This window comes from Hydra vulgaris, chromosome 11 (assembly GCF_038396675.1).
Source record: "Hydra vulgaris chromosome 11, alternate assembly HydraT2T_AEP".
Lineage (NCBI taxonomy): Eukaryota > Metazoa > Cnidaria > Hydrozoa > Anthoathecata > Hydridae > Hydra > Hydra vulgaris.
This window is the reverse complement of record NC_088930.1, coordinates 5,471,400-5,495,919: the sequence shown is the minus strand read 5'-3', so window position 1 is coordinate 5,495,919 and position 24,520 is coordinate 5,471,400. Positions and strand designations below refer to the sequence as shown.

The 24,520-nt window shown below is 28.1% G+C and overlaps 2 protein-coding genes across 2 annotated transcripts; one reads left to right on the top strand and one right to left on the bottom strand.

Moving 5' to 3' along the window:
• The first annotated feature begins 7,381 nt into the window (after positions 1-7,381).
• Positions 7,382-8,741, top strand: LOC136086800 (general transcription factor II-I repeat domain-containing protein 2-like). Its single transcript, XM_065809290.1, has 3 exons — positions 7,382-7,473; positions 7,681-7,971; positions 8,222-8,741. The coding sequence occupies exons 1-3, from the start codon at positions 7,382-7,384 to the stop codon at positions 8,739-8,741; spliced, it is 903 nt and encodes a 300-aa protein (XP_065665362.1).
• A 7,470-nt stretch (positions 8,742-16,211) lies between these two features.
• Positions 16,212-21,220, bottom strand: LOC100200586 (tubulin alpha chain). The gene is made up of 4 exons (XM_065809872.1): positions 21,089-21,220; positions 17,867-18,083; positions 17,310-17,550; positions 16,212-17,184 (listed from the first exon to the last, which is right to left on the bottom strand). The coding sequence occupies exons 1-4, from the start codon at positions 21,089-21,091 to the stop codon at positions 16,296-16,298; spliced, it is 1,350 nt and encodes a 449-aa protein (XP_065665944.1). The 5' UTR covers positions 21,092-21,220; the 3' UTR covers positions 16,212-16,295.
• Between the last annotated feature and the right edge of the window lie 3,300 nt (positions 21,221-24,520).

Genomic DNA, 24,520 nt, shown 5'->3' with positions numbered 1-24,520 from the left:
AGCTTCTCATACCACCTTGTAATTATTTACCTTACCTTCTTTATCAGTAACATTTTGCAAAGAAAACATCAAAACATTAACTGTTATTTGTTTTTCACAACTTAGGAATTAGGAATCAAATCAAGAACTTAGATTCCCATGAAAAGATAAAAATTCCTATAAAGATTAAACTGAAGCTATAAAAGTAATACTAAAACATTATGAACTTTATCAATTTGCAGATGCTCTCTTTTTAAAAAACTTTTTAAATATTAAGCAGATAAAAGTAATGTACTCCTGAAGTATATATTTTGAGTTTTGAAACATAAATTAACTAGAAAAAGGATATATAAATATACACACACACACACACACACACACACACACACACACACACACACACACACACACGCACATATATAATGAAAACTTATTGATAAAAATAGAAAATTAAAGGGTTACTCCATATGAAATCATTTAGTTTTTTGAAAATGCACTGAGCACTACCTCGCAGATTTTATTAAAAAAAAATTTAATCCTGAAAATTTGATTGGCTAAACCCTTCAAAAAATATGATTGAATCTATATTGCCTTAAGTTCAAATGTCGGGTTAATTAACAGGACTGAGACAACTAGAAGGCCATGCTCTATCTATGAATGAGTCAAATTCTCTTTTAACTTAAATCATGCTAAAAGAAAACTAAAATATTAAACATAAAAAGCCATCTTCATCACCTAATTGCTTTAATATATCTCTTACAAATATTCATGGTCTACAAAGCAACCTTCCATCGGTTGAACATTACCTGTTGCAAAATTCAGCAGACTTGCTTGCTCTTAGTGAGAGTAATTTAAATTCCGCTATTCCTTCTTCAAATCTAGGTGTTGATGGGTACTATCCTTTGATTCACAAAGATTCTAATAATTGCATGCTTTTATTGGGGGTATACATACTCATTAATTCCCCTATTTGTTGTGAAATCAGGTTTGAATCATTTGACCATTATTTTATGTGCTTCTGCTAAGCACCTCATCACTTTATCATCTTTCTATTTGTTCTTTATCGTTCTCCTTCTTCCCAAGACTGAACTATTTTAGATATTTTTCTGATTGAATTGACCATGCCTTTTCTCTTTACCCCTCTACCAATATTGCTGTTATTGTTGATTTTAATGCTCATCACACTGAATGGCTTGGCTCTAATGCCACTGACTCTGCTCGCACTAAACCCTATAAAGCTGACTGGGATTCTTTTCATGATTTTCTTTGTGACGGTCCTTGGGCTGACATCTTTTCCCTCTCAGCTGAAAAATGCGCCTCCTATGTAACCTCTTGGATTCAGGCAGGAATGGAAGCTTTTACTCTTACTCGTCAGTTCCAAGTCAGACCTCATTCTACTCCATGGTTTTCATCTTCTTGTGCAGCTGCTTTACCTAGTCATAAACATTTTTTTATTTCTTTTTCAAAAGAATGACTCTCTTAAGAACAATCGGCTATTTATTATTGCAAAAAATTGATGTAAAAAGATGTTGTCTGATACTAAGCTTAATTATTCTCAGTCCATTAAACCCTTTATATTATCTCAAATGTTAGGCTCTAGAAACTTTGACAAATTTTTAACAGCGTCATTAATAAGGGTAGGTCTAACATATCATATCTCATTCATGGGATTGATCTTATTACCTCTCCCAATGATAAGGCAGAACTATTTGCAAAGATATTTTTAAAAGAAGTTTTTGCATATATATGCATTTATAAATATCATTATGATCAACATGATCATCATCGTCATCATCATCATCATCATCATCATCATCATCATCATCATCATCATCATCATCATCATCATCATCATCATCATCATCATCATCATCATCATCATCATCATCATTACCATCATTATTGTCATCATCATCATCTCTATCATCATCATCAGCAGCAGCAGGCTTTAGCCTTCCTCTTTTATGCTGTTTCTCTAATCATGGTTAATGCTCAAACAAGCTATCATCTCTATTACAATATATAGATTATATAGTGTATTAGATGGAGGTCGCTAGAGCTATTGCTCTTGTCATATCTAAAGCTTTCAACAAAGTTTGGCATGCTGGTCAACTCCATAAGCTTGCTTCATATGGTGTATCTGGGAAAGTTTTTAAGATTATCGAATCATTTCTTTCTAACTGCTTAATTAAAGTCATTCTTGAAGGCCAACACTCTTTTTCATTTCCAGTAACTTTTGGGGTACCTTAAGTGTTATCCTTGGTTCTTTATTGTTTCTTATCTACATTAATGATATTCCTGACAACCTTACATCTACAGTGGCTCTATTTGTTGATGACTCAATTTTATACTCTTGTTTTGACAAAAAGATTACTTTTTTGCATTGCTTAAAATCTTGAATCTGATCTCAGTTCTGTAACAGATTGGGGCGTGCAGTGGCTTATGAATTTTAACTACAACAAAACTCAATTATTTACTGCAAACAATAATTGCAATGGTTTCGACATTCCTATATTAAGGAATGGTAATCCTCTCATTGAGTATTATTAATGGTAATCCTCTCACCTATTCTTTTTGTCTTCTTGGATTATTGTTCACTGATGACTTTTTATAAAAACCATATATAAAATCAATTGCTAAATTAGCAGTAGCTTCTCTTTATTGTGCTTATCATTTTCTCTCTCATGATTCTATTCTTTACCTCTACAGATCTCTTACTCACCCTTGTATGGAACACTGTTGTCATATTTGGGCTGGTTTTTCTAATGATTCTCTTTCTCTTATAAACAAGGTCCAAAAACACATTGTAAACATAGTTGGGAGTGCTTTATATGGCAAGCTTGAGCCTCTCACTTTGTTGTGACTTTTTATGATTGATATGATATGAGTTGCATCTTTTTCTCTTTTCTACAAATACTATCATGGTCACTGGTCAAAGGAGCTATCATCTCTAAATCCATTAACTAAAACTCATTCTTGCTTGACTCATCATTCAAAGTCTCATTCTTTACTGTATTTGTCCCTGCATGGTCTTAAAACTTCGATTTATCTAGTTTTTTTCTTTTCATACAACCTACATTTTTTCAAGTCATCTGTCAACCATTTCCTTGCTCTATAACTCTATTCTTCTAGTAACTCTCAACTTAAAAGTGGTTGCTTGCAGCTTAGTTGAAATTGAACCAGAATTTAAAAAAAAAAGAAAAAAAAAAAATTGAAAAATTGGAGTATCTGGAGCTTAATGTTAATTATTTTGCCTTTTGATAGACCATAACTTTGATCACCTGAAAATTTGTATACTAATAGTTTTTTACTCAATTAATTTGTTTATGCAGTTTTTTTTGACTGACTTTAAACAATTTTTGTGTTCCTCAAATTTGCTAATTAACACATTATTAAGAAAAGTTATGGAAACTTTAATGTGCTGCAGTTTAATATCTACTGATAGGCAGTACCAATATCTTGTTATTTTTGTGTACTTAGAGTAACCACCGGTAGTCAAAATCAAATTTATGTGTTAAAAGTTAGTGTAATGCTTGCAGCAGCCTGTTAAATTTTTTTGTTGTTAAAAAATTTAATTAATTGCATTCACTTTGCAGACATCTTATGACATAATTTTAGCCTTTTGAGTATGATGCATTTTAGTTTAGAAGACCTTAAAAATAATGCAAGTTATAATATATATATATAAAAAGTTATATAAATATATATAAAAAAGTTAAAATAAAAAGTAAAACAATGCTGAAAAATTATACACACATTAGTGATGTACCGATAGCACTTTTCTGGCTAATGCCAGTACCGATGCCGATTGATGGGAAAATGCCAATACCGATGAATTAACTAATTATTAAAATTTTGAAAATATAAAGCCATACAACTTTAAATCGTGTAATCTTTTTCATGGAACCAGTTACGATAAACAAATAATTGGACCCAAATCAGAGCCAAACCACTATTTTAAAAGATATGTTGTTTAGATATCTAAATTATTTTAGATAATTAAGTTGTTTTTAAAATTATTTTATTTTATGATGTCTGATCCCCACCCTGTCCCTAGTAGTAACTAAAAAATCTCTTACTTGTCCCTGTATGGAATAGACTTCTAGACAAGGTCAAAAAACACATTGTAAATATAGTTGATCCTGGTGTATCTGCTAAGCTTGAGCCTCTTTACTATTGTTGTAAAATTGCACCTCTTTCTCTTTTCTACAAGTACTACCATAGCTGCTGCTCAAAGGAGCTTTCCTCTCTAGTTCCATCGAACAAAACCCATTCTCGCTTGACTCGTCATTCATCAAAGTCTCATTCTTTTGCTGTACCTTTCCCTGCATGCTCCAAAAACTTTTATTTGACTAGCTTTTTCCCCACACTTCAATCCTTTGGAACTCTCTTCCATCTTCATGTTTTCCTGACTCAAAAAACCTACAACTTTTCAAGTTTTCTGTCAACCGTTTCCTTGCTCTTTAATTCTATTCTTTTTTTCTAGTAACTCTTAACTTAATAGTGGTTCCTTGCAGCCTTGTTGGGAGTGAATCAAAGTAATAAAAAAACAATGCTTAAATAGGTTACTTTTAAGTATAAAAATAGAACAATACAAAATAAAATTATTCTAAAAGCAACATTATGGTAATAAAAGTATAAGTAAAGTAAGATGGGGTAGTTTCTCTATTTTTTCAATTTAAATAACTTAAGCACAAAAAATGAAAATTGAATTTTTTTTTTTTTTTTATTGTTAATAACATTTTTATAAACTTTAATTTTTTTTTTTTTTAATAATTAGAATAGAAAAAATGGGGTGGCAAAATAAACAAAATAAAATCTAATTTGGGGGAATTTTGCCACCTATGTTATTTACAACATAAATTTTTTATTTTAAATAGTAAATCTTAAAAACACATATGCAATCAATTAAATAAAAGAAATCTAATATTCAATAAGCGGGGGCATGGCCATCAATACCGAGACGTGTTGGGGCATGTCCCCAACCCGCCTTTTTTACCTCTTTTTTTTCTTTTTTTTTTAAATGTACTGATAATTGATCGATTTAATTCATTTGAATTAATTATAAGAGCATTATATAAATGATTATAAGGATTATAATTACCAAAACAAGAGGAAAGGAAATAATATAATGATAATGATTCCAATTGTGCAAAAAGTGGCTAATTAGGCTGATGCCAATTAATCGGTACATCACTAATACATATGAAACACAAGTTTTTTAATCTCTGACTTATATATCGTCATAATATTGTCATAATCATTATTAGCAAGATTGTAGTTATTTGACATTTGTCAAAAGCTGATATAATTGTGCATCAGTAGTCCATTTTTAATTAAATTCATTTCTAAGCATGATTTTCACTCTAACATCTTGGTTTTTATTACAAATCTCAAGCATAAATCTTATGTACTATTCATCATTGTAAAAGCATGCATTTTATTTACCAGGTTTAAAATGTGAAGGATCTTTTTGTACCAAGTAACGAATATCATAAACAGGATTACTAGATATTCTCCGTAAAAAATATTTCTCTCTACTTGGTATGTAGTAAAGAAGTGAGGCTCAGCATTTATATTTTGAACTTCAAGGTGCTACATTAAGTATAATAGATATTTGTTATTTTTGTACAGTGACACAGCACAGTCACTGAATTATTCCTTTTATTAATTGTTGGTAGTTTGATTTTGACCATATGGAGTAACTTTGTGAGAAAACAAAAAATGATGTTTCTTCATGGCTGGTCTGAAATTAAACAATAGTATTCACATTTGAGTTGATACCTTTAATCTTTGTAATAAGCAAGGGGTGTAAAGTAATAATAAAATAGATGTAAGATAGCTCAATTGTCCAGTAAAATCCTTGTATAGAAACTTGCAAAAGATAATATATGTCCTTTGCAAAAATCCATATGAATAAGACAGGTGTGTTGATCTAGTGTTATTTATATCTCTTATAAGTAGGAAGATTGTGCTTCTTTGATAAATTGGTGGAGACAAAGACCATACAAAGTTTCACTTAGAGTTTTGAGAAACTCAATAATAATTGCTTGGACTGAGACAAGTGCAGTTTGGTCAGTTGATACCCATTGTTTGTATGCGATCTGTTTGTCAAAATCATTCTTTTCAAACATATTTTTCAAATTTATTTATATATATATATATATTTATATATACATATATACACATATATACATTTATATACATATATACATACATATATACATATATACACATATATACATTTATATACATATATACATATATATATATATACATATATACATATATATATATATACATATATATATATATATATATATATATATATATATATATATATATATATATATATTTATATATACATATATACACATATATACATATATATACATATATACACATATATACATATATACATATATATATATATATATATATATATATATATATATATATATATATATATATATATATAAATTTGAAGACTTCGGGCAGTTGGAACATAAATAAAACATGCAGCTTTGACTATCTATATTGCCAACACATACTTTCATTAAATATTTGTAATATATTAAATGGCCCTTAAGTAAAGTAGCGCACATCAACCTAGCATTTTGATGATAAGAACATACAAAAACTGAGTGACTTTTACTACTGTCAACTGTAATGCAACACTGAATCAATTTTTGTGTTTAGGGCAGGCATGTCAAAGTGGCGACCCACAGGCCACATGCGGCCCCCAAAACATTTAATGGCAGTCCCCAACATTTTTATCACTTTATTACATATGGCAGACTGCAGACATGCATTTCAAAAATGTTTTATTAAAAACAATGATAAAAAAATCACAAATAGTTTTCAGAACTCCTTTATTTAAAAAGGACATGAATACTAAATTAATTTTCTAACTTTTTACTAAAATTGAAACTCTGAAATTAAAACCATAAAAAATTATTAAAAAATTATGACGATATATTTTAATTTTAACAATTGATATGAGAAAATAAGGCGGGTGAATATAAAAAAGCAATTGCTTTAACTCAGCGTTTTTGGAGTAATTGTTCAGCTTCACGTGAATAAAGATTTAAGCAAAATCTCTTAAATTTTTATTAATGTAAAGCTGAGCAATTTACTCTAAAATCGCTGAGTAATTGCTTAGCTTTATGTGAACAAAAATTTGATCAAAATTGGTCAAATTTTTATTATCGTAAAGCTGAACAATTACTCTAAAAACGCTGAGAAAAAGCAATTGCTTTTTTTTATTCACCCGACCTAATAGATCAGTGGTTATCTTGTTGTTGTTGTTTAACATTGAACTATTTTTGTTTTTTGTTATTGTCACTAAAATCAAAATGTCTCATTCAAAACCAAGTGCAAGAACAAAACGTAAAAATTGAAGATGAAAAAAATTTTCAATCAAAATGGGAAGTGCGATACTTTTTTACAAATATTAATGAAAGTATTATCTGATTTGTCAACAAAAAGCCAAAAGTGTGCCGAAAGAATTCAATATCAAGAGGCACTATAAAACTCATCAGGAAAAATTTGAAATTTATCAAAAAGGTAAAAAGAAAGACAAATTAAATTAACTAAAAGCCAAACTAAAAAAGCAACAAAATATTTTTCCGTGAACAAATCAAATGAGCTCGTAGTTAAAGCAAGTTATAATTTGGCACATTTAAATGCATCTCATTCCAGACCTTTCACTGAAGGTGAATTTATCAAAAACGGCCTAATTGAAATTGCAAAGATTCTTTGCCCTGAAAAAAAAAAAGATTTTAACAATATAAGCTTTTCAAGAAATACAGTTGATGAGCATGTAAATGACATAGCAACAGATTTGAAAAGTCAGTTTACAAAAATCTGCAAGGATGTTCAGACCTTTTCAATTGCTGTTGATGAAAGTACAGATGTCAAAGATGTTGCTCAGTTGTCTGTTTTTATCAGAGGTTGCAATTTCAAATATGAAATTACAGAAGAACTTCTGGAGTTAATTCCAATGCATGGTGCAGACATTTTTTTTGGAGATTGAAACAATACTAGACAAGTATAAACTTCCTATTACTAAACTTGTGTCTATAGTTACTGATGGTGCACCCGCTATGATTGGTTCGAAGAAGGGTCTTGTTGGTGAATTAAATGAGAAAATTGGCACAAAAAAGGTTAACAACTTTCATAATATCATTCACCAAGAAATATTATGCTGAAAAACAATTGATCTGGATTATGTGATTAAAAGAATAGCATCTGTTGTCAACTTTATAAGAGCAAGAGGACTAAATCATTGTCAGTTTGCTTCATTGTTGAATGAAAACAACAGTGAATATGAGGATTTACCATATTACACTGAAGTTCCATGGTTATCATGTCACAAAGTACTCAAAGTATTCAATCATCTGAAAACTAAAATATTTCAATTTTTGGAAACAAAAGAGCAAGATATTTCAGATATAAAAATTACCAAGTTTCTTCAAGATTTACCTTTTCTAGTTGATATCACAAAACAACTGAATGATCTGAACATTGTTTTGCAAGGAAAGAACAAATTGATCACCACAATGTTTGATAATGTTAGAGTTTTTCAAACCAAGCTTTTACTCTGGGAACGCCAAATTGAACAAGAAAATTTGGTACATTTTGAGACTTGCAAGTCTATGAACCTGCAAGACCCAAATTTTATGTTCAGCAGCTACTCAAAAAATATAAACAATATAAAACAAGATTTTGAAGTTAGGTTTCAAGATTTCAAAAAATGTTAACCAAAGTTTGCTTTGTTCACCTCACCATTCAACTTTGATATTGAAAAAGTGGAAGAAGATCTGCAAATGGAATTAATTGAACTTCAGTGTGATTCTGTTCTCAAACAACAACTTACTGATGTTGGTGTACCCAAGTTTTACTATTTTTCCACCACATCAATTTCCCAAGATGATTCAATTTGCTTGTTAAATATGTGCAATGTTTGGCAATACTTATCTTTGTGAGCAACTTTTTCCACACATAAAATGAAATAAAACCCTAGAGGGTCCAGGCTTGATGAACATTTGTCTTTAATAATAAAAGTGGTAGCTAGCCAAGACATAAAATCAGACCTTATTAAACCTTTAGCGAATAAAAGATGTCAAATTTCTGGAAAATCCAAAATTTTATAATGTTTGTTATTATTATTACAAAATACTCCTTGCTCATTTTTACTGTGCTCTTATTGTGTGAAATAAATAATACAAAACTAAACTTCTGTATTTTTTTAAATAATATTGCAGTGATTTGATAGATTTTAAATATAATTACAATCTTGTTTACTTCACATCAAACTTTAGCAAAACGACAGTTTGGGTTGAAGAGTTACACTTCATTCATCAGAAAAAAAGTATTAGCTTGAGCGGCCCTCATAACATTTCCTTAGGCTAAAGAGGCCCCCATACCGAAGTTGAGTTTGACATGCCTGGTTTAGGGTATAACTTCTTAAACTCCAGATGAAGAACATTTAAATGAACTAATATTAAGAGTTTTTGTTCATGAACTTTTGCATTATCTATACACACAAAATAAACTCTTTTTTTCCAGGACATATTCTTGTGAACTCTTCAGGTTCATAAATTTCAATAAATTTCTATTTAACAATATCTTTAAAAGGTTACCTTTTTTTAGCCTCAGCTTTAACAAGTATCTTTTTTTCATTTTTTAACTTTAGGTCTTTCTTTACAAGATATTCTTAAACTGAAAATGTTTTGCAAGTTTTTTCCATTTACTATCATGAGTTAATTAGAGTAAATGAACTTTTTCTTACTTCAAATTTATTTTTACTTTTTTTTTTTTTTGCATCTAAAAGGTTTAATTCATTATACTTTATGCACTTTTGCTCTTTTTTCAATACTTTTTGGGTTTATATCCAATGCTGATGCTACTAGGTTTGTCATATTTGTACCCAGTTTTTTAACTTTTGCTATCCACATCTTAATTGGTTGCATTTACTTACATTTTTGAGTGGAGATATTCCAAATAAAGATACAGTCTTAAAATTTAAAAATTTATAACAACTCTTAATGCAATTAAAGTATTTTACACTCAAATTTTACACTCATGTGTAAACTAAATCATTATAATTATATTATATGCATAAAATTAAATACATATATCAAAATCATATAAAATAAATTAAGTTCAGACACCAATAATATCTCTTAAAGGAAAACTGACTATATTCAACAGGGTAAGTTAAAAATATACACCTAAGTTATAGGTTTATAATTATGTCATAAGATAGAGAATAGGTCTTTAAATTTTATTTTAGTGATTGCCTATATATAGAACCTCTACAGTAAAAAGCTTCAAAACTTGTTTTAACTGTTTATGCTATTTTTTATGCCTGCAAAGTGAATGTAATTTATCATATTTTTCAAAAAAAGTGATATTTTAACAGACTGCTACAAGTGTTGAACTAACTTTTAATGCATAACATTGATTTTTACAACAGGTGGTTACCAGAAGTAAATACAAGTAACAAAAAATTGGCACAGCCTATCTGTAGGTATTGAACTGTAGCACATTAAAGTTTCAAAATTTTTTTCTTATAATAAGATTTTTAACTATGACTATAAGGTACAATAACTCAAAAACTGTTTAGAATCAGTAAAATACATTATTTAATATTATGATTTTTAACTATGTCTAACAGTCAAAAATATTTTCTGTTATTATGATTTTTAACTATGACTGTAAGGTACAATAACTCAAAAACTGTTTAAAGCCAGTCAAAAACACCTGCAAAAATAAATTATTTGGGTAAAAAACTACTACTGTACAAAATTTCAGGTGATCACATATTTTATTTAAATAGTTATGGTTTGTCAAAAATCGAAAAAATTTACTGAAAGATCTAGATACTCAAAATTTTCCAATTTTGGTCAACATTAAATCAATCATAACTTTTAATCGGTCTGGCCAATCAAGCTGAAATTTTCAGCGTTGGGTTTTTTCATAAAATCTGTGGGTGATCAAAATTTGAAGCAAATCTGAGGTGGTATTCTGGGGACCATTAGGTGATATGATATGGAATGATTCTAAAATAAAAGTAAAAAAAAAATTATTGTAACTACTTTTATTAGATAAAAAGTATGAAACCAACCAACGACAAAAACAAACAACAAAAATAATAAGCAATAACAATATAACAATAAAAAATGCTCCACCAAAATAAAAAGATTAGCATTAGTAGGATGGAATTATAGATAATATACAGAATAATGCAACATATAGAACTCAAGCAAAGCTGAGAAAAAAATCATGTACTATTAATATCTTTAGGGGAAACCACATTTATTTTTTTTTTAATTTACATCATATTTTATTTACTTTCTTGTTATTGCAGACTGAAAAAATTTAAGAAAACAAGTACTAGTAGTACTTGTTTTTTTAAAATTAAAAACTAGTAGTACTTGAAGTACTTAATCTTTATTAAAATTCTAAAATTGTCAAATGAATTTGTAAATTACCTATATAACAATTATAATGGAGTAGCTTTAAATTAAATATTATTTTATTAGCAAACTTTTAATGACTGTCAACATGCAAACAACAGCTCTACTCATTTTTTGCTATGAACTTCAAACAAAACTTTTTGCTTTGAACTTTAAGCATGAATAAAATTATAATTGAAAAACAAAGACTCCTATGTAAAAATAATATAACCAAATACAAATTTTACGAATAAGTATTAAAATTCTAATTACAAAATTCAATTTTTGAGTACACGAGGTTGACAGGTCGGATAGTTAACACTTTAATTCCGACAAAATATACCCGACAAGATCTTCTAAGCCGAAAATAGCTTCAATACTTCCTACTGCGAACGTAATTCCTACTATATATAAGGACTATATATAAGCTCCTATATATACTATATATAAATTCCGACTATATATAAGAACTTGTTGTACATTTTTAAAAGCCGACGTTTAACTCGCTATTCTCTTCAATTTTCAACGAATTTTTTCTTATGAATGAATTTTAAATCAGGTTCAAAACTAAGACGGTGACACGCTGAAATAAGCTGTCATATTAGCATTTGAGTTGGCACATTTAGCAAGTTTTGAACTATAGTTAGGAAATTGCAAATATTGAGGACCTTTTTTTTTTTTCTTTCTGTCTCTACTTGGCAAAAAATACATTCAACACTCCCCCATGAGAGACCACTTCGGGATGGCCCTGCGTCTAGGACACTAAACAATCTAAAGTTTGAGTTTGCTAAGTTTACTTTGGCTTACAATTACCGTTAAAAAAAAAAAAGAAAACATTTAGTATTATTGCAATGGTTTGGTTAATTAAAAATATATTTACACTATACATGTTACTGAAAGCAAGCATTAAGAAAGAAATTTACTTTCCTGCTAGTTTATAATTTTTTTTTGGCGAGATTTCATTTTCTGTGGATACAAAAAGTTCGTTGGTTCTTAAAAACATCATACGGACTTGCGACGTCTATAAAGAGTTGTTTTGACGTCCTACTGACGTCTGTGCTAGCTAGATTAAAGCAAAATGGTTTATTGATCATGCAAAGTCAATGCTCTCAGCAAGCTAACATTCAAAAAAAGTTAATTTCAATCCATAAAGACACTGTTTTGTCATTGTTGTTCACAGATTATTTTTGATTTTTAGTCTACTAAAAATATTCTCATCATAAGCAGATGTAAAAGGAACAGTCAAGGGGATTTCGCAGAGAATTGTCTTTCATTTGTAGTTCAGTCGTCATTGCTTGAGATATTGATTCCAATACATCTTTGAAAATAGGGCATTTTTAACACATAAAAACAAATTTAAATTAATTTAAATCCAGAATGTTAAAAGCAGTGAAATTATAACATTTGTTTTTCTCATTTAAAAAAAAGTTGTTTACCGTTTGAAAAGTCTTGGTCAACAGGTACCCTCTAAAAAATAATATTTTAGGGATGTCAGTTGACCTGCTTAGAGAACGCGGGGGGTAGCTCGCCCCTTGGTCCCATTCTTCCCACGCCCAATGCTGAATCCGCTACTGAAACGCATTCCGTTACTTTATTCAAAAATATTAGTTAAAAAAATATTTTTATATGCTATAAGTTAAATTTTCAATATTAATAACTACGTGAAGTTACTAACTACTACTTTTAAATTTTTGGTCAGTTCAAAAAGTTTAATTTTATAGCATATTTACAAACTATTTTAGTGCATGTTTATAAACAAGCAACGCTAATACAGTCGAACAATCGAACTTTTTGTTTTAATATCGAATATTGCAACTAAATGCTGTGAATTTTAATATCGTTTTTAATACGTTTTAATATCGTATTAATATCTTACTATTTTAATATCGTTTTAATATCGTATTAATATCATATAAATACGTTTTAATATTGTATTAATATTTAAATATCGTAATAAATCGTATAAATACGTTTTAATTTCGTGTACTGCAACTAAATGCTGTGAATGAATTGATATTTATTTGTTATAAATTATTATTCCATGGTTAAATAAAATTTCATTTTTTATTATATTATTATTCTAACTAGCTTGGTTAATTTTAACTAAAACTTTTTTGATTCCATTTTCCAGTTAGAAAGATGCAAAATGAGCGCGAAATTATCTTATTTATTTACCTTATTTTTATTACCTTATTTCTCATTACCTTATTTATTATTACCTAATTTAATATTAAATATTTATTCGTCCTTGGCTAACGCGTTCAGGTTCTTATTATTTTGGAAAAACACCACTGCTGTTAAGTTTCTTGTGTTTCAAAGTCACATGTTTATTGATGCTAGTATCAATATTAATATTTTCAAATGACGCTTTTTAACTGGTTCTACATTGAATTTTGAGCGCGTCAACGAAATGGTTTTAATCTTCTCTAAACCTCATAAACTCAAGCACATTAGTTACTTAATTTAAAATATATTTTTTTGTATTTGCTAAAGTGTCAATTTTTCCAAGGAGTGGTGCATTAGGTATACGAGGAAAGCATTTCTGTCCAGAGGCTGTAATGTCTTTCGTAAACTAAATGCACCACATTCTTGGTTTAAAAAATTCTACATTTTGTAAATCCAGAAACTAAATACTGACAAAAAAAATTAATTTTTATTTTGTCCACATACTTCTAAACATAGTTTGTTTTCGTAAATGAGGAAAACCTGTTTTGGTGACTAACTTTTTTTTCATTCATATAACATTGATCTCATTTTTCAGGTCAGATCAGGTTATCCTACTACTACGGGTAACGTGTAAGCCAGTACAACCTGATTCATATCCTGTTGCCTTGTATAATACGCTTTTTTAGGAAAAAGGCTAGGAGAAGCCAACTCCGAATTAACACCCTTCTCTCATGTCTTAGGGCTCTTGGTGTAGTAAAGACTGGAACTGGTGTCTCGATAAAAATTCTCATTCTAAGCAGACGTTAAATGCTGGCCAAATACTGAAGGCCTCCTAGGCAAAGACTAAAAGGGTAAACAGATTCTATCAGTTGACAAGCCTCGCACCCCTTTTACATCTATGAGGCTGGCGTAGATGTATTTATAATTAATTTTTCCCAGTTTAGGATGTTGAATACTGGATCTTCTTGACTCACTGTATGTAATTTAATTGTGTCTGTTTTTACAACTAGGCAACTCATTCTATTATCTTCTAATGAGGGTACAGCTCTTAATTTGATTTCTCAAGGTACAAAAACTCATTGTAAACATAGATTGGTCTGCTCTTGCAGTTAACTTCCAACCATTATCACATTGTCGTAATATTGCTCTAAAGAGCTTGCTTCTCTTGTGCCAACTACTAAAATTTATTGGCGTGTTACTCGTCCTTCAGTTAGTCTTTTACTGTGGCTGTTCCTAAGTGCTCCAAAAATTCTTATTTGTCTAGTTTTTTTACTAGAACATCAGTTCTTTGGAGTTCGCTTCCTTCATTTTGTTTTCCTGATTCATATAATTTGCAATCTTTTAAGTCGTCTGTTAATCGTTATTTTGCTGTATAAACTTCACCTTTTCTCATCCAGTAACTTTGCAACTTTAATTGTGTTTGGTTGCAGCCTTGTTGGAAGTGAGCGGCTCACATAAATGAGTTGAATTTTTTGGAAGACATATAAAAGTATTATTATTTTTAAGTAATTAGTTTATAACTCTTTTAGTTAAATGATTAGCTAGGCAATCATCTATGATTATAAAATTAGAAAGATGCTCGTATAGGGCAAAAAAAGCTCATTAAAATAAAGTGCGAAAATGTCACCAAAAGCAAGCATGAAATCAACCAGATTTTGTCTTGTTATATATAAAATCTTTTAACCCACTTTAGGCAAATTCATAAATACTAAAATTTGTAAACTGCATGAGAAGGCGGAATATTGACATGGCATGACTTGCATATTGTTTTTAACAACTAGTAGAGCTTACTTAAACTTAAGACTATTTTTTCTTTATTTGTTTTATTTATTTACATAAGGCTTTTTTTAATAATTTGATTTTTTTGAAACTATTTTCCACTATTCATAAAATTTTTTGCTTTTGTATAACCCTAATATTAGTATCACAATAAAAACACTGAGTAATGATCTTCAAAACGCGAGGAAGGGCATTCGCTTTTAAAAAATGGCTCTAGTTCTTTCATAAAGCCAAATTTAAATAAAAAAATTAATAAATTATTCCAATCACGTCCTACTATAGATCCTTGTTCTAATCTGTTCTGATGCATATTAATTAAAAATCAAATAATCAAGAAAAATTCCCAATAAACAATCACATTAGATCATATTATTATTATTAAAAACTCCCAATAAACAATCACATTAGATCATATTATATTAACTATGATGTTTATCTTACTTAAGCAACGTATTTATTTAAAATCTTGTTGAAATCTGGACAAGCGATCACAACTTTTAGGAGATTTAAAAAAAAAAAAAAGATTCTTTGGTCTGGGTTTTTTCGCTGCAAACATTTCTATTTTATGTTACGCCAAAATTTAAAAAATTAAATCATTTTATTTTTTTTTGTCTTTTCAAAATTCAGAGAGGCTATTATGTCTTCTTGGGGCACAAAAGTTAATATATATATATATATATATATATATATAAATATATATATATATATATATATATATATATATATATATATATATATATATATATTTAGTTATAAGAAATAGATTTATCTTATAAATATTCTTAATGAGTATGGTTTAAAAAAATAGATTTGTAAACCTCCTGATTTTTGTAAAATCTTATAACTTTTGTTTTTTTAATCGTTTTAATATCGGTTATCATTTAATTAATAATTAACAATTGATAAAAGTTAGTAATTCTGCTCTGCATCTTCTTCATTGTCGGGTTGTGTTTCAAGACCAACTTCTTCATAATCTTTTTCTAAGGCTGCCATATCTTCTCTTGCTTCTGAAAACTCCCCTTCTTCCATACCTTCTCCTACATACCAGTGTACAAATGCTCGTTTAGCATACATCATATCAAACTTTTTATCCAAACGCGCCCATGCTTCTGCCATTGCAGTTGTGTTGCTCAACATACACACTGCACGGTTTACGCTTGCAAGATCACCAGTTGGTACTACTGTTGGAGGTTGATAATTTATGCCTACTTTAAACCCTGTCGGACACCAATCAACAAACTGTATGGTACGCTTTGTTTTGATAGCAGCAATGGCAGCATTAACATCTTTAGGCACAACGTCTCCTCTATACAAAAGACACACAGCCATATATTTTCCATTTCTAGGATCACACTTTACCATTTGATTGGCAGGCTCAAAACAAGCATTAGTGATCTCAGAAACTGAGATCTGCTCGTGGTGAGCTTTTTCAACTGATAGAACCGGTGCGTATGTTGCCATTGGAAAATGGATTCGAGGATATGGCACAAGATTTGTTTGAAATTCGGTTAGATCAACATTAAGTGAACCATCAAAACGAAGTGAAGCAGTAATAGATGACACCACTTGGCTTATAAGTCGATTGAGATTAGTATAGCTTGGTCTTTCAATATTCAGGTTTCTCTTACAAATATCATAGATGGCTTCATTGTCAACCATAAATGCACAATCAGTATGCTCAAGAGTAGTATGAGTGGTTAAAATAGAGTTGTATGGTTCAACAACAGCTGTACTTACTTGTGGCGCTGGATAAACTGCAAACTCCAGCTTAGATTTTTTTCCAAATTCAACTGACAACCTAAATCAATGTTTTAAAATCGAATATTTGAAAACTTAAAACTTTATTTTTTAAGTATGTTTAGATAAGCTTGCTCAAATTGTTGTACTTTGTATTGAAATTTATTTAAAAAACGTAAAACAAACCTTTCCATCAAGAGAGAAGTAAACCCTGAGCCTGTTCCCCCTCCAAATGAATGAAAAACAAAGAACCCTTGCAGACCAGTACATTGATCAGCAAGTTTTCGAACGCGGTTCAAAACACCTTCTAAAAGATTTTTTCCTACTGTATAGTGGCCTCTAGCATAGTTATTTGCAGCATCTTCTTTTCCAGTTATTAACTGCTCTGGATGGAACAATTGACGGTATGTTCCAGTCCGCACTTCATCTATAAAGTTTTAATCAGATAACTCAGATAAAGTTAATGTTTTTTAGTAATAATATATAACTACGTTTATTTTTTTTTATTATAATATATTATAAATATAATTAGTAGAATATAGAAGTAATTAGAAAAAAATAATAGAGAAGATTTATAAAATAACTTTTAAAAATTATATTTTAAAAAACTTTCTTAAAAAACGCTCAATAACAACCTTTTTAAGTTAAGTTAATAAAAACACCAATCACATTATTACAGATTATACTTTAAATACTTTATTAAGGTAACTTTTCAAAACTTGACTTTTTAAAAAAATACCTACCAATTACAGTGGGTTCAAGGTCACAAAATATTGCTCTTGGTACATGTTTGCCAGCACCAGTATCTTGGAAGAAAGTGGAAAAGGAATCGTCTTCGGATTCTTCTTCATTTATCATTCTTCCATCTGGACTAATTTTATGTTCAAGGCAGTATAGTTCCCAACATGCATTGCCGATTTGTGAACCGGCTTGCCCAACATGAATTGATATACATTCTCTCTATAAAAATATTTAAAAAGTGATATTTTTTTAAAAATTATTTACTAAATTAATGTATACAGAAATTGAATCATGAATATATCTTTTTATCTAACAAATTGAAGTCAATTAAAAATGAACATATAGCATAGGTTTAAAAAAAAACCAACACCATACTCCAATCTTTATCGTTTAGCGCGAAACGATAATATTTAAAGTTTTAGACAAATTTATTTGTAAAAGACATGATAGGATTTCATTGAAATAGGATGACGTCATACTACAATTTTTATTTACTATTAATTACAATTTTTGTGAAATTGATTACAAAATTTTATTACAAAAATTTATTACAATTTTTGTATTAGGATTATGTCGTATTACAATTTTTTTTACAATTGATTACAATTTTTGTGAAAATCGAATTTTTTTTATTATTTTATTTACAATTAATAGAATCTAATTTGATGTTCTTTTTGGAAATACATATATAATAAATTTTACTCCTTTAAGTTTCAGGAAATAGCTGTATATATGAACTAGTATAACCGTTTTATCAAAATCTGCAACCGTTTTTTTATCTTTTTTTTTTTTTAACATACGACACAGGCAGTCATATCAACTACCATTTACACTGTATTTTCCCGCAGTTATACCTTTGAAACATGTTACTGCTAGCAAAAACAGCTCATTTGATCTTTTTTGCCAAGACAATAAATGTATTAGGGAAGATGGAAACAACGGCATGTTGGTTGGAAGAGAGCTGGATTTGGAAGCGCAATTAACAACATTAATAACAATTAATAACAAAGATTATTTTTATATTACTTTTGCTTAAACACTTTTTTTGCTTTTATGTAATGTTTTTCATTCAATCATTTCATATTTATTTGTTATATATTTTTTAGCTTCGCGATGTTTAGAAGAAATGCATTAATCTGCTTTGAGTGTCAACAATTGAATAATAATAAAAAAACCCAATCAAGTTATCAAAATGATTTTTTAAAAGAGTTAGCTTTGCTTTTTAACATATTGCAGACCAATTATAACATATTCCAGATCAGATTGATTTTTAACATATTGCAGATCAGATTGCTTTTTAACATATTGCAGATCAGATTGCTTTTTAACATATTGCGGATCAGATTGCAAGAAACAAGACGCTAAGAACTCCAGCTAAAGAAAACTTCAGCTAAGATATCTTGGAGAGTTGGAAGAAAACTTAAATTTCCTTAAGAATAACAAAGACTACTTAAAAAAAAATTCAAAAAAATGTTTTTTATGTAGAACTTTAATGTTGTATTTATCATATTGATTATTTTTAAATTGAAAAAATGTTTGCAATATATAATCAGATGTCAATTTTTTCTAACCCCAGACAAAAGGAGAGGCAGAAGCGTTAAAATAAATATACGTTACGAAATTAGCTGAGTTTTTTTCATAGAGTGAAAACACCGCATCCTAGTTGATGTGCTTATTTTTAAGTTTGACATAATTTTTTGTAACCCTGTTCAATCGTTCAAGGTAATCAAAAATTTTTCTTTAAAAATAATTTCATTATTAAGGTTATTTTATTTGAAAGCCAATTAACTCCTTAACTAAGTTAAGACCAATAGTTTTCGCGCAGTTTTTTTATTTTTTTTATTTCTAGGCTCTAATGAAATAGTTGCAAGTTAATGTTACTTTTTTTTAGTTTCTTTTATTATTATTTTTTTTTATTTTCGTATATATATTTCAAAAAAGTATTTAGAGGTTTGATCCAAAAATTAACAAATTATGTTAAAGTATTAAAAAAAAAGTTAAAAAGTAAAAATTAGGTTAATTTAAAGGTTTGTGGTTGGTTGATTTTTGTAATTTTTTGAATTTTCATTATCTCTAATAAAAAAAATTTTAAAAGGTGTTTATAAACTACCTACAGCAAAAGATCTCTAGCACGCCCCTACATTAAACCCACGGTAATTTATTTTGTTCTTACACTTTTGAAATTCAAAATAGCTATGATGTATATTAAATTGAAGCTAGATTAACGTAAAAAGTCAAAATGTAAAGTAAAAAAAAATTTGACATTTTACGTTAATCTAGCTTTAATTTAACATACATCCATAACTATTTTAAATTCCAAAAATGTAAAAACAAAATAAACTACCGAGCGTTTAATTTAGGTTTAATAACACCGAACGTTTAATTTAGGCTTTTTTTTTTTTAAGTGCTCCAAGAAGCCCTTATGGTCTCGTCACAGAGCACCGCTCTGTGACAAGACCATAAGGGCTTGCCACAGAGCGGTGAACTTGCGAAGTTCATGCCTCCTTCCTTACCGTGACGCGAAAATATGTCTAGAGCTCGTTTTGAACCTGGATCTCCTGGTTCAATAGCAAGCACTCTAACCACTGAGCCACGGCCACACGATTTAATAACACCGAGCGTTTAATTTAGGCTTAATAACACCGAGCGTTTAATTTAGGTTTAATAACACCGAGCGTTTAATTTAGGTAACACCAAAATCAATAATTATAGTTTGGATAAATAGTGAACACGTTTTTTATTAACAAAAATTTTTTTTTTTTTCGAACAAAATGGCTGTCTCTCAAGGTTACAAAAACTTATCAGAAGTATTTGTATGTCAAATTTTCCGCATATGAAGTTAATAGTGGTATCAGATTTTATAAACATTTGATGCACTGTAAACTAATAGGTTTTTGCATTATGATTTGGCCATAGTTAAGTTATATTAATGTATTAATTGGCCACAATTTAAAATATTGTTTTATCTTAAAAGAATTATTTGTACAGACTATTTTTTTGATGGCAAAATTAAATTCTGCTATTGCATTATGTAAATTAGCCATTTTAACTTACTTTAAAAAAATTTCAAGTCTCAAAACTTGCAACTTTCAAAAACCGAGTTGTTGTTTTTAAATCTAATTTCATAATTTTTTAAATATATTTAAGAAAAAAACCCTTTTAAAATAAAGGAAACTTTTTTTTACTAGTCAACTAAAATTGAATCATATAAAAAGCGAACTTACCATTTTTTAAAAATTTTTTGGCGAACTGGAAGTAAAGCAACGTACTTGGCAAGTCACACCTTTGGAATAAGCTTTATTTTTAAAGCAATATTTCGAAGTGAGAGATATGAATAATTTATTATGAAAATTATCAGTATTTACTTATTTATCAGAACACCTTATGGAAAGCATTATAATTTCTTTTTTTATAACATTTCACTAAATTTCATTGTGATTTTTTCAGAAAGCTCCAATTGAGAAGTTCTCCCTAAATCTAAACCAAACCTATTGTAGAATTCGAAAGCACTGTAAAAAAATAAACTAAACAGCTAATCTATCCTATTTAATTTTTAATTGAAAATTACTATAAAACTTTTTAAATATTGTTTTTGGAAAACAAAAGCTGTTTTATGATTGGAAGTACAATAGAAAATTTTTTCCCAAACTACCAAACCTCTTTCCATCCTACCAAATAAATAAAAATATATATATTTATTATTAAGATTTCTTAGAATATTTACTTTTTTTTTTTTATAACTTCTTTTTCATTTTAAATAATCTTGCAAGAATATGTTACCTAAAAGAAGTAACTATATTTACTCTTTTGCTAATAAAAATTTTTAGATTTCCAAACATTGTTCGGAAAATTTGTTAACAGATGGTGCTGAAATAAAAGACGGGGGTGTTTTACGAACAGTTTAATTGAATTTAGAACATGCTGTTTCTCACAAACCCTAATAAGTGTAATGTTTTTAATTGTAATATAAATACCATGGCATATACAACCAAATGTAATCCCGATATTTAAAATGAACAAGTCAAATAATAATTCATGCTAGAAAATTTCTGCTTTTTTTACTTATTTTATAAGAAAGTAAAATTTTATAAGTAAACTGGGCATAGTTTAGTGCTTCCAAATATATAAAAAAAACTTAATGTTAAAAAAATAATTCTCTTCCAATTTTCTTGTAAAGAATATTTAAAACTACAATAATTTTTGAAAACTGTTTTTGGATTTCATTTAGTAACTACCAAGTTGGTAGTTATTTGATAAATCTGAGCATGTTGCTTTTTGGCGAGACACGCACCTTGTAGCAGCTTTCGTGACTAAGATAAAACTTTACGACACAAAAATAGGTTTTGTCTCGATATTTAATCATATATTCAATTTCCAGGACTATAAATTTAATATTAAAATCATTAAACACCAAGAAATCAAGCAGAATAAAAAATCAAGATTAGTATTTAAACGAGACAGAATGTTCAAATAACAAAGAAAGAACAACGACATGTTTTTTTTTTAATGAAAAAGTTGTTTGTAACACGAATAAAAAACTTCTAACAAAAAAAAAAGTTTACTTTCTATCTTTCTTCAGCTAAAAATAGCAATAACTATTTAGTTTTCGTTTAACTTAATCTTTCACCGTGATAACTGTATAACTATTTGTAACAGTACAACTGACATAAAACTATTTCTATTTCTCCTCGCAAAAAACTCTCCACTTTTTTTTGTTTGTAGTACTCTTCAGTAGTTAAATCTTTGATTTAACTTTTTTTTATGCCAATTATATTAATTATTTTAAAATAATAAGTCAGGAGCATGAAGAAAGTATAAATTTATACAATAAAAAAAAAGAAATTTATATGAAACCGCAATCATTTAATAAAACCTATAAAAGATGTACTTCCGTAATATATATACTAGTTTACGATATCAAAAAATTTTTATAGTCGAAATATATTAAAAATTAGGATGAAACGCCGTTGGGAGTTAATTATTTTTAACAGTTATACAATGTTTTTATACATTGTTTATACAATCTTCAGTCAAAATATATTTAAAATCTAAAGTTCAAAATATTTAGTTTGAAAATAAATAATATCGAAAAGTTAAAGTTTTCAACAAATGTGTAATGTACCTTTTTTTGTTTGAATCTCAAATAAATTTAATAATTTTTTAATAGACTCTCTTTTTAAATAGAGTATTGAACGATATTTATTCGCCATTAGGATTTTAGTTTAACCATTTTAACGTATTTATATATTAAATTATATTAAGTTTATATATTAAATTTATGATTCGATAAAGTATATATAAAATGTTTGTTTATTAAAATTTTCATATTGTTAATGTGCACATAAAAATAAAGTGCTGATAATTACTTTTTAAATGGTAGTTAATATTTGTTATTTTATATATGCAATTATTAATTTGATAATTAATTTTATTATTGATTTTACATATTGATTGCTCGAGAAAATGGTTAAATGCGCAGATTGTAGATTGTAAATGATATTAAAATTGCTCACATTCATCAAACTTGAATCTTGTAGACAAATGTTTCTTCAAAGGTTGATTTTTTAAAGATTAACAACTTAGTCAATCTTTAAAAGTATGCTAGTCTTATTCTAAAAACCCTTGGTTCTAATTTACATTACAATTTTTTAGTAAAACCCTCTAGAACCCTTAACAAAATTAAAATTATATAAAAAAGTTTTTTTAAACTCTTTGCAACAACAATTTCTCTTAAAATAAACCCAATAAAATTTTATTTACCTTATTGAGTCACTTATTCAGTATAATTTATATAAATACAGTGTACATGTAGCTTTTTACAAGATATTTATATAAAGCTAAATGATGTAATGCAAACCACTTTGTAAAAGGCTAAATGATATTATTACATACCACTTATCACAGTTTTAGCCAGCTTTTTGTTTTGGAGTAGCTGTATTTTTTATTATCTCTTTATTTACTTTTTGAATTATTTTAAGTCTGTGAGTAATCAATCAAGCCAATTTTCCAGTGAAAGTCTTTGAGAGAACAATTAAGCCAATTTTCTAGTGAAAAGATTGCCGACTGTTTTTTTGAACTGTGTTCATAAAGCAAAACACAAAACGGAAAGGAATTGCAAAGTAACCTTGTGTGGATGTGTTTTCCTTTTTTTCACTCGAGATGGCCTTAAATAAAATTTAATTAGGTTTTTAATTACAATATTTTTCTAACATTTTTAAATGTTCTTTCAAGTATAGATTAAAAATAAGCCCTTGTAACCCCTTGATGGCATTACTTTTTTGATTATCATACTGTTCAACTGTAGTAAAAATAAGACAATTAAGTATATTTTTTCTATTAAAAACTTTTTCAACAATTAATAAAAAAAAAAAAATTCTTCATCAAAATTTAACAATATATAAACTTAGTATCTGAACAAAGTTTAGATACTAAGTTTCTAAGAACTTGTAGTCAGAACCATGTAAAATGTATAATATATAATATATATATATATATATATATATATATATATATATATATATATATATATATATATATGTATATATATATATATATATATATATATATATATGTATATATAGTTAGTTAGTGAGTTAGTTAGTAATAAAACTGCGTGAATCTTATCCACAAGCTAAGACGTAGCAACGTTCAGTTAT

Excerpts from the sequence above, each read along its gene's own strand:
- LOC100200586 (XM_065809872.1), bottom strand. Across the intron at positions 17,551-17,866 it reads CCTTGAACCCACTGTAATTG|ATGAAGTGCGGACTGGAACA; the intron begins GTAGGTATTTTT and ends AAAACTTTATAG. Across the intron at positions 17,185-17,309 it reads ACTTCTCTCTTGATGGAAAG|GTTGTCAGTTGAATTTGGAA; the intron begins GTTTGTTTTACG and ends ACATTGATTTAG.
- LOC136086800 (XM_065809290.1), top strand. The coding sequence starts at position 7,382 with ATGAAAAAAATTTTCAATCAAAATGGGAAGTGCGATACTTTTTTACAA. Across the intron at positions 7,474-7,680 it reads TTGTCAACAAAAAGCCAAAA|ACCTTTCACTGAAGGTGAAT; the intron begins GTGTGCCGAAAG and ends ATCTCATTCCAG. Across the intron at positions 7,972-8,221 it reads ATTACAGAAGAACTTCTGGA|AATAGCATCTGTTGTCAACT; the intron begins GTTAATTCCAAT and ends TGTGATTAAAAG.